At 38.6% G+C, this 11,385-nt stretch overlaps 1 protein-coding gene across 1 annotated transcript; it reads right to left on the bottom strand.

Moving 5' to 3' along the window:
• Positions 1–2,497: 2,497 nt before the first annotated feature.
• si:dkey-242g16.2 (uncharacterized protein LOC336380 homolog) lies at positions 2,498–4,245 on the bottom strand. Its single transcript, XM_039778887.1, is given in 4 exon segments — positions 2,498–2,775; positions 2,777–3,752; positions 3,933–3,991; positions 4,135–4,245. Coding segments are annotated over 3 exon segments (1,041 nt in total). The 5' UTR covers positions 3,947–3,991; positions 4,135–4,245; the 3' UTR covers positions 2,498–2,724.
• Between the last annotated feature and the right edge of the window lie 7,140 nt (positions 4,246–11,385).

The following is an 11,385-nucleotide window of genomic DNA, read 5'->3' as shown; positions in this document are numbered from 1 at the left end:
TCCAAAACAAAATGACAATAGGTCTGAGCTGTGGTCTTTTGATTGATTCTGCAGTGAAGTGCGGCCAAACTAAAAGTTGGGGATGGTATAACTTTTTTTGGCGAAGTGTGGCCAGAGAGTCCTGTGAGAAAATCCTTCCTGCCTGAAACACATGAACATGCCCAGGGTTGGAAATTAACAGCAGCCACCAGCCAAATGCTGGCAAGTGGCTGCTAGATTTGCTTCACTCACCAGCAAAATAAAAAAAAATAATAATCTAAAGACCTTTTTCACGGCAGACATGTTGACATGTCATGGTAGGAAAAGCACAGGTGTATTCAAAACCATTACTGATGGCTGCATTCCACTTAGGAGAGGCCCTGGTATTGTGCATGTTGACTCACTGTGACTAGCTTACTGGGACATTTGATGGAATTGAGCCATCATTAAGATTATTAATTTATAGTTGCTGTGCTTTTCCTAGTATGACAGGTCGAAATGTCTGCTGTGAAAAAAGGTCCATTGAATGGTTGGAACATTTTGGAATCCATCAGCCACAGTGGCAGGTAGACAAAAAAGTTAATTTCCAACCCGGAACACGCCTCTCGGCTACAAAAGAACAGTAATTATTGCGATGAGCGGCACTTCGCCGCTGCTTGGTGTGTTTTCAGCAAAAGGCTGCATTCACACCAAATCAGGTGTTGCAGCCAAAACGCCAGTCCTCTGATTTATTTGAATGTGGGTAGTTTGTGTGAAATGAAATGTTTTTTTTTTACTTTTATTTTTGTCGACGCGGACAGACAATTACTCATAGGACCCAGCATACTAGCAGCATGGTTAAATACTAGCGCCATGGGGAACACAAAGGAGACACAAATGAGCCATTTAAGTGACACCCCCACACCGCTGCACAACCCTGCGCTAATCGCCGCAACGCCTGACTTGGTGTGAATGCAGCTTAACAATAGACTATCAGCATGCCCCTTTTCCTGCCAGTTTGAATATTTGTGAATGTTTTAATTAGCGTGATTACTTCTTTTTGTGTGACTGAACTGTTCAACATGTAATTTGTTCACCGGTGTCTCTTGAGATCATGATCTTGCTAAAATGTCCCAAATAAATAAAGAATAAATAAACAAACCCCTTTAAAATGTTAATAGTGTATTGCACTTGAGATTATAGGCTGCCAAAAGGCTCTGTAATTTACCTTTACTGTAGTTGTGATAATGTGTCTTGTTCCATGGCTCGGTTTAGCTTATTATTCATTGGATGTTAAGAGGGGAAAGATCTAACATCTGACACCAGCCCGACACTGTTGAGCCTTATCAATAAATAAGTGCTTATAGGGTACAAGGTGTGTAAACCTGCCACATGTGCGAACTGCTTTTGATGCGACATTCCAGTTGATGTCACTGTTATAATTCACAAAGGCGGTGGTCCTGGCAGGACACCAGCCTGAAAGAAAAGAAAGTGAAGCACAAAGAAACGAGTCTAACAGAAAGGTGACTAAGAAGGAGTGGAACAAGAGAAGCCGACAGAGAGACGTTCTCACTGTGGCTTCAACACTATCTAATGAGGACTCCACCCTTGCGTGTAAACACAGGCCCACACATTTATGCAAAGTACATACTGGCGCTGATGCTGCCATGGTTACTTTGCTATTTGCCATACCAATCAGGAACAGTACAATAAATAACATTTACCAGCGTGTTATTCCACCTTTCACAGCAGGAAGCGGAGTGTCTAGAACAGGCTGTTTCATGCAAAGCATGTGTGCCCAGAAGAGTTTTCAGTTTGTTGACTTATTACCAGAGCCATAAGAGAACTGAACACGGTCAAACACTGACTCTTGACTGTTTACACTGATATCATCTGCACTGGGACATTTCAACTGCACCTTTGTATTGATTTTTGTATTTATTTATATATATATATATATATATATATATATATATATATAAAAAATATACACACACACACACATAAAAAAAAACATGGGGCAGATGTTAACCAACTGCACCATAGCATATAACTTTTACATATTTATTCCCAAAAGTATTACCTGTATATAAATCCACTACAAGTACAATAGCTATGAACTCTTTTAGTCACAGCAATATTTGATCTATAACATTTAATTATGTTGTTGTTTTTACCCATTTTAAATTTTTCTCTATTTCTAATTACTGTTTTAATATGTGCGTATACGCTGTCAGGATTGCTACTTTTTAAAATTGCAACAAATTTAGTTGTACTTCGTTTTGCAATCACAATAAAGGATTTGTCTTCTTTACTACTCTGTCTGGTGTGCATGACACACAGGAAATCTGAGCCAAGAGAAAGAACGTCTGTGTGAAAGTACATCATGATCATGCCCCCCACTTGCTTAATCAAGCAAGTGTCATGCTACAATACACAAAAACACACTTTAAAACCTGAAGGTGCATTTACTAAAAAGGGCATGTGTTTAAATTATTAGGCTTTCACTTCTGCAGAGGGAAGAAAAGCGCAAGAAAAGCTTCTTTAAAAAAAATGTATTTAATCAGAACATTAAGGCAGCATGTATTATTCATATTCCAGCAGGGTAGTTGAGCTAATGTGGGTGAGCTGTTTCTGAACAGTAGGCTTCAGACCATCCAACACTGGAGATTTCAGAAAGTCCATACATCCCTAAAAGCCCTAATTTCTTAATTAACGCATATACATTATTTATATATTTTCATAGCTGTGTTGAGAGGGCTAGTTTCAACTCTCTGTTTTGTTGAACACAGTGTTCCACTCTGTTCTGACTCTGCTTTGACAAACTCCTCTGAAGTTGTAGATCAGCAGAGTTCTGCATCCTGAGGGACACATGTGAAGGCCACGATGGCGCCCGATGGTGCGAAAGTGTGGGGTGACAGTGGAAAGCGTTGCCTTGATAACCATCCGATCCGTCTTTTTCCACGCACACCCTGTAATTCTGCCCCATGTTGTCGTCCCAGTGTGGCGTTGAGCCAGGTCCAGGCGTTAAGGACACACAAAACTCGACTCGCTCATTCGGATCTATGTTCTTCGGTAAGCTTAAGTCAAAAGCAAAAACGTCCATATCACAACCCCCGTAGCGCTGCTTCTGCAGGAATGTGCAGGGGATGTCATGGTGGCTCCGCCAAGAGTCAAAAGTCACCCTCACATGCACAGCCTTGTCGATACCGACATGGGAGACACGCACTTTGCCGCTCAAGGAGTGCTCGGAAACTTTGCATCTCTCCAACTGTACACGCATGTCTCGCAGACGTGCAAGGAAGGCTTTGAAGTCGAGCGTTGGCTGAGGGAAACCCAGGCGCAACTTGTAGCGCTGCAGTTTGTTTGAGGTCAGCTGTTGGCCTTGCAGTTGGGCAAGGGACGGTTTCATCACCAGAGTGGAAGCAGGGGAAGAGGCCTCAGGGATAAATAGCCGCACCGCAGTGAGGGCCAATCCCTTGGCGTCTGCGAAGATCACACGCTTCTTGTTCAGGCCATTGCTGTCCCTGCGGAAACAGCTGCGAGGTTCTGACGACACAGGGGATGAGGGCAGCGATGAGGATGAAGCGAAGGGGGAAGAGAAGGAGGGGTGCGGAGAGCGAAGGCCGGTCCTCGGCAGGCAGTTGGCCGGCTGATAACGACGCTGTGTGGGTTTCAGAGGAGACGTGGACAGCCGCTGATAAAGAGGTTGACGCTTGCTGAGGCTCAGACACTTAGCGAGGTCAACTGGCATCACAGCTGGCGGTGGGTGACTCCCGAAGGCATGGAGAACTCTGAGAAGGAAGACATGATGGGGTTAAAATGAGATCAAAGAAGGAGTGGTCACACATATTTCTCTTTTAGCATAATTCTGATTTCACTGCTCTAATACCTTACATGTATTTTTTATTTTTTTACCAAATGCACAGTGTAATTGCAGTAAAAGGAGTTTAATGAAAAGCACAATATCTTACCTTGCACAATTCATTTCTACGGACTGTTACACTGTACGTATCTTGTCTTCACCGGAGGGCTGCAAGCAAAAAAAAAATAATTTATACGCAGAAATCAGGTTTAGTGAACAAGTAAAACTTCTTGAAACTAAATTAAACCCCAATCAGATTCAATATACACAATACAAATGTCTAGAAGAATTCCAAAGCAAAATATACTTACAGGCTTGAAACGACAATGGGTGGACCAGAGGATCGTGGCTCTGGTCTGTCTCGGCTCTCTCTGGAGCTTACTGTGTGTTTAGAAACGAGGCCATACTTCTGTGACAACACCATGCGGGTAGAGTTCAGCCAATGAAGTGAAGCCTCTTTTGTTTTTGTCCTGCCCCCAAAGAACTGTTTCATGGATGGCCTCCAAGCTCTCCTTTCATGGAATTCTCCTGTCATGATCCAGTTGCTCAAATTTTGAACAAATATAAACTTTTTTTTCCTTTTTCTAAATGTAGTTAAAGACATTACCCCTAGTTTATGGTGGAACCCAAGATAAATAATAAAGTGGAACATATCGACACGTATCCATACAGTTTGGGCCATGTATTTTTACACATGTAGGCCTAACATATGCCAAAGCCTCTTGAGAAAATGAAAAATATAAATGGATAGCCCTATCAAATTACATTTTACTCCTTTACCCAGTTTCAGATAAAGGATAGCTGAGAGCACAATATCCAAGTAGACTCTAAATTTTAAAAAATAGAATTTCCCATTAATCATGTGTGGATAAAGGGATGGACCTCAAGAGAAAATTCTAATGCATAAAAAGAAATGGCCCAACATTAAGATTTGATGTTGGCGAAGGAGAGAATGCCCTTAAAAGAACAGTAACAATCTTCTTATCAAACTCTCAGCAAGAGAGCTAGCAGGCTAAGTGCATTTCCTAAAATTCCAATTTGTGATATATTTTAATATGTTGTATATATCTCCTGTGTTACAGTTTCTACTGGCACATTGCTGAAAACAGGCTCAGGCCGGTCTGGGAGTTTTCACCATGCTGCACCCCAGGTGCAACATTCCAATGTTGTAACAATAATGTTAATTAACTGAGAGAGACTTCCAATAATTTTTAGGCGCTGTCTAAGAAAACAGATAGTACACCGGTCTAAGTGTTTTGTTTGAGCAACACATTGTATATGTATTTATTTGTGCAAATCAACAATCTATAAACAATAGCCATGTGTTAAAATGTCCAAAAAATATATAAAAATGATATAGGTTGTACAAGGTGAATCAATCTTGTATGCCTTTCCCTATGCACCTAAAGTACAGCAATGTTTGACCTTTGCAGAGAGACAGCAAAGCTAAGAGTCATGAAGGCTGCATACTACTATATATATATATATATATATATATATATATATATATATATATATATATATATATATATATATATATATATATACACATATACATACACACATATACATACACACACACACACACACACACACAGTACAGGCCAAAAGTTTGGACACACCTTCTCATTCAATGTGTTTCTTTATTTTCAAGACTATTTACATTGTAGATTCTCACTGAAGGCATCAAAACTATGAATGAACACATATGGAATTATGTACTTAACAAAAAAGTGTGAAATAACTGAAAACATGTCTTATATTTTAGATTCTTCAAAGTAGCCACTCTTTGCTTTTTTATTAATAAGGGAAAAAATTCCACTAATTAACCCTGACAAAGCACACCTGTGAAGTGAAAACCATTTCAGGTGACTACCTCATGAAGCTCATTGAGAGAACACCAAGGGTTTGCAGCGCTATCAAAAAAAGCAAAGGGTGGCTACTTTGAAGAATCTAAAATATAAGACATGTTTTCAGTTATTTCACACTTTTTTGTTAAGTACATAATTCCATATGTGTTCATTCATAGTTTTGATGCCTTCAGTGAGAATCTACAATGTAAATAGTCATGAAAATAAAGAAACACATTGAATGAGAAGGTGTGTCCAAACTTTTGGCCTATATATATATATATATATATATATATATATATATATATATATATATATAAATAAATAAATAAATAAATGCGCACACACACACACACACACACACACACACACACACACACACACACACACACACACACACACACACACACACACGTGAAGCTTTCATGGTATGGCCTTTATGCAGACTTTCACAAGTGAGGTGAGGTCACATAACGAAACAGTGAGTAAGGCTTTACACATTCCCCTGCACTCAGTGTATCTGTCTTCAGTCTCACTTTATTGGTCTGTCTGTCTTGCAGCTTGTCTGGTGGTAGATTGTGCCAATCAGCACCTGATGATGGCAAGACGAATTACAATTGAATAACGTCAGCAATTTGTGCGTAAATGGTAAATGGTTTTTATATAGCGCTTTTTGCTACTCAAAGCGCTTTTACATAGTACAGGACCCATTCATACGCTGTGGCCGAGGTTGCCGTACAAGGTGCCACCTGCTCATCAGATAAACATTCGCACTGCGATGCACAGCATCAGGGGCAACTCGGGGTTCAGTGTCTTGCCCAAGGACACTTCGACATGGGACTGCAGGGCCAGGGATTGAACCACCAACCTTCCGATTGACAGATATGGGATCTTCTTTTATGGTTTGGTTTCCACCTGCTTGCTCTCATGAGATGTGTATTTGGGTGTATTCTGAAAAAAAAGGGCTGTATGCTCAACCTCATGAAAAGAGGTGTATGCTAATACCCTTTATGGATTGTACCACAACCCAAAGTTGGCAAAAATGTAAAAGTAGGACACTCATGTCAGTCTAGTAAATGTTTGGGCTGTGAATTTAAAGGATAACAAAGAAAGTGCTGGTTTGTTTCCTATATGTTTGTTACTGTTTCACTATGGTTAATACAGGTTGGCTTTGTGCCTATAGCGTATAAATATATAACAATGATGAAACTTGAACATAACCACTTTTGCAGGTATACAGTAAATGTTCAGCAATACCATTATATGAATATTGTCTATTCCACCACCAGCTGTGCCTTCACAAAATGCTTTATTTCCCCTTTATTTATAAGGGCTCATTTTTCAAATGTGCCTTACTTTTCAGATCTGATTATAACATGGCAGTGATCAAAATGCTTTAAATGTCCCGTATTGTAAAAAGTGAGATTAACATGTCTTTGTTGATTATGAAGCAGGTCAAGGTGCTGTATACTGGGAAAGATGGTCCCAAAATGGTCAACCCACAGAGAAATGCACACAGCCTGTATTCAGAAACAGTGTCTTTAAACGAGCAGTCAGGACTTCCGTACGGTGGCTTAAACGAAGCGTTTCAGACAGTTTGAGAAAAATAATGTGTCTTTGGAACACTAAAGCATGCAAACATGTTCTAGTAGAAACCCGAAATAAAAGAATGAACCTGGAAACTTGCATAATATGGGACCTTAGGAGTATTCATATTTTGGAGCAATACTTGTTTTAAATGGAAATTTTGGGTTTAAGGCCAGAGCCTTGGGGTCAAATTATTAATTAAGAGTCAGCTTGTTTTTCATATAGAGAGCACAAGTGAAAGTTATTTTCGAAATACAAGTAATAAACAGCTGCATTGAGAACAGCTTCAGAAAAAGGCTTTTTCATTCAATTCGATAAATGTACAAAGAATCAATTAGTTTCAGAATCTCTTTTCTATATTTAAATAATATATTTCACATGGTAGCCTCGTATCATATTAACCTAAAGTACCTCCAGAGTCATGTTACTTATGCAGTATGCAGAAGGGCCGATGCTGTAGTGTCGGATGCACTCGCTTTTTCCACTTCAGTACATGACAATCTCGGCACTTTGTCAAGTCAAAGAACTTAAATTCTCTAAAAGTGTTGCCAATGAATGCTTCCACCATCATCATAATTATTATTACATATAGGCACTATAACTCACATATCTATGCTGTATTCATCATAAAGACACATTCATCAATATATGAGCTACAGGTGGTTGTCGATTCTCTCGATCTTACTGTCTGATTTCGGTTTACTCACCTCACCTCATACTATATTATGATATGCAAAGCTCATGAATCCAATATAGCACGTAATGAAATAAATTAATCTGACTTCTCCCAGCTGGTCCTCCCCCCAGTCATAGAAGCATGACATAGAAAGTCATGATGCAAACCAATTGGCTGCTGTCTGCTGCAGATGCAGATGTTCAATGAGCTCACATTGAGTCATACGGCACGCATCATTAATCTCAGTTTATAGCGTCGGTCTATCTGTCTGTGTGTCTAGATTTCTTCTTGTGTCATTACTATGGGCTCAAATGGGTTTAAAGAAGACATTTGTATTTGTCATGTTTTTGACTATTAGTGGGATCAACTATTCGTTTGTAATTTCACTGCAGCATGCTCTCTCCCTCATAAACACTCATTTAACAACACATTAGGAGTGCATGTTAGGTAAGCTGAGCTGTTTGTTCTCATACAACAGGGAGTTACGGGGGTTAGCTTGTGACAAAACAAATTAGGCCCCTATTTGCATGCTTTGAAAGACGTTTAAAAAAAATGATTGTTTGCAAATGTATTTTTTTCATTTGCTTATGAAGGCAATAATGATCCGAGTTGGACTGTTCAGGTGTGTCTCTGCATGTTTGCTCATATAGGAAAGAAATAATATAATCATACAGGTGAATCTACAGTGTCCAGTCAGTGAGACACGTTTTTAGCCTTTCACTGGCGAGTTCACCACAATGTCACCAACCACAAGTATGCATTTTTTTTTTTCTTTGTTCCTCATGTGTTTATCCTCGCCAGCTCTGTGTTACACTGTGCACTATGAACTAACGCTGGAGGATTGCCTCCACTGCGCCCTTCAAGCCTTGACATGAATGTGAAAAGTGGCTTTCGCAACAGCATAATTACACGGCTCATTGTTGTCAAATAATCCACATTAATATGGGTGTTCCTTCATAAACCAAACCAACCTGAAAGCAAGGATGGACAACAGTACACCGATTAGCAGATTCCTTTTGTCTCTGTGATTTGTTACTTGTTGCATCATTTCTTTTAAAATTGTGTGTTGGGATCATCCTTTTTGTGGACATCAACAGTCTTATTCTTAAAATTATAATAATGGCAAACTCTGAATTCCATTCCAAGAAACATTCATAGCTGCAAGCACGTAGGTCTACTTGCTTTATGTGAGCACATCTGAAGGCCTAAGAAAGTCAGTTTTTTCTCTCATCACTGAGTTAAAGTTAGTGACGTTTTTGATATTGCGCTGCCACTAAATGATGAAGGCAGGAATAGCATGCCGGTATCTTAGTGATGAATCACCCTCATACATGAATCATTCATCAATAATAGCCATATGCATGTTCCATGGTGATGAAGATACAGGAAAATAGAAATAACAGACTGTCAATATTTCAGAGACCCCCCCCAAACTTCCACAAATTATGTTTTCAGGGGAGGTCATGCCTTATCAAGAGGAGCCAAGCTCCCCCTGACTCCCCTGTAGTTCACACACTGGTTTTGTGGATGTCTATGTGTAGCATGTGTGCAGTAACCAGCAATCAACAACTTAGATTTCCCTTTTTTCCCCATTGCACTATATCAACACAATACTTTTCACAGCTGGAGTTACATTGCTGATGTAAAATACATATTGGTTTATTTTTTCCAGTCATTTATAGACAATACAATAAATATTTCTGAGTGCAAAAACGTGTAGGCTGAAACCTCAGGGTGTTGTTCCTACCGTTAATGAATGTCATTATAAGAAAACAGCCAAGAAAGGATTTCAAAGAAGGACAGAGAAATATAGAAAAAAAAAATGAAATAAAAATAAAGAAAAAGAGGAAAAGTGTTTCTCAAAATATTGAGATTACTAAAAAAGTTCTCATACTCCAATTTTGGTGGAATATTTTCTTGTATGTTACAAACTTAGTAATGAATTATAGATAATACAAAATACATCAATTATTTGATGGGTATTCATTTATGCAGTTTTTACAATTTATTGGGGAATGAATGTACCGATTCATCTATACCATATTTCCATACTTAATATAACTTTATCTGAAAATATAATACACTGTTGCAAACTACTTTGTCGGATATTATGCTTAAAACACTTTTGAAGTTTTAATTTTAAAATCTGAAATGCCTCAGACACTTTAAGACTCAAGTCCATTCTGAGAAAATACATAAATAAATATATAGCTATAATAATTGTATCTTCAAAGCCAAAACTTTATTTCTTTTGGCGGAAAGAAAATAACATCTTCAAAGCCCAAACTATATTTCTGCCTGCAGAACGATTAGAACCGCTTTTAAGAGGAATGATGAGGGAGGCTGATGTAAGCTTGCAGGGGTAGAGCAGAAAATTGCACAATGTAACCCCATTACCACCCTTGGCTGAGTGAAGATAGCACCCTGCAGGACCTCCATCATCGTTTGTGCTGACTTTCTACGCAGCCAGAAGGGATATGGGAGGAGCACCCTCCTGTGGGAAGAGAAGGGAGGACTCCTGTCCACTGTGAGGGGACGGCTCATAACAGGACAAGAGATGCGTCTCTAAATTATACTCCTTGAGATGTTGGCAGGAGTAAAGCATAATCCCACCTGTTATATTTCCCTGAATACATAGATTTTCTGTCTTTTTCCATTTTCTTTTATTTTTATCACGTTCTGAGCTGCACTTGTTTTTTTTTAAAACATTAATCCTGCAGAACCGTCCAGTAAGTTGTATTTCCAATGATGTGAAACAGAAAAAGGTGTAAAAACAATGTTAAGAAGACATAATGCACGTGTGGTTACATCTTTGAGATAGATAGATAGATAGATAGATAGATAGATAGATAGATAGATAGATAGATATTATATTCTGGTATGTGGATGGATAAGATAAGCATAAATTCATCTGCAAATAAATGTAATATTGTCCATCTCTCATGTCTATATTATGTCAATTTTGAGGTTACCCTTACCTGCCTCATAGTCTTAAGTAAAATGTCTTTGACAATATTAGAAAAAAATAAGTACGGCCATACTTTTATAGTGATTTTAGATTATAAAATAAAAAAAATAAATAAAAAAAGGTCCACAAATTTCAATAAGAAAATCCGCTCCCTTCAATCATAGGCCTTTCCGGCTAATGGGACATGGTGGAGAATTCAATGCCGTCCTTCAAAATCACATTGAGTAACCTCCAGGAATGTTCTGATATTTGAATATCTTTACCTTGAATAAATTCAGCAGTGCAGTGTAAGTGGATTATGTCTGGATGTACTTTGGCAATTCTCACTTTTACAAATCATATCACAATGATACATCTGTAACTTACAATCCTGTTACCTTCTGCCTTGATTGAAATAATTACAACAAATAATATAGTGTATACATCTCATGTCTATGCACTGGCTCTTTTACAGTGTTATTGTGTCTGGCCTCTTACGTCT

The sequence above is a fragment of the Perca fluviatilis genome, chromosome 17 (assembly GCF_010015445.1).
Source record: "Perca fluviatilis chromosome 17, GENO_Pfluv_1.0, whole genome shotgun sequence".
NCBI classification, from domain to species: Eukaryota; Metazoa; Chordata; class Actinopteri; order Perciformes; family Percidae; genus Perca; species Perca fluviatilis.
Note: the sequence above shows the minus strand (reverse complement) of the source record. Positions and strands in the feature narration are given on the sequence as shown.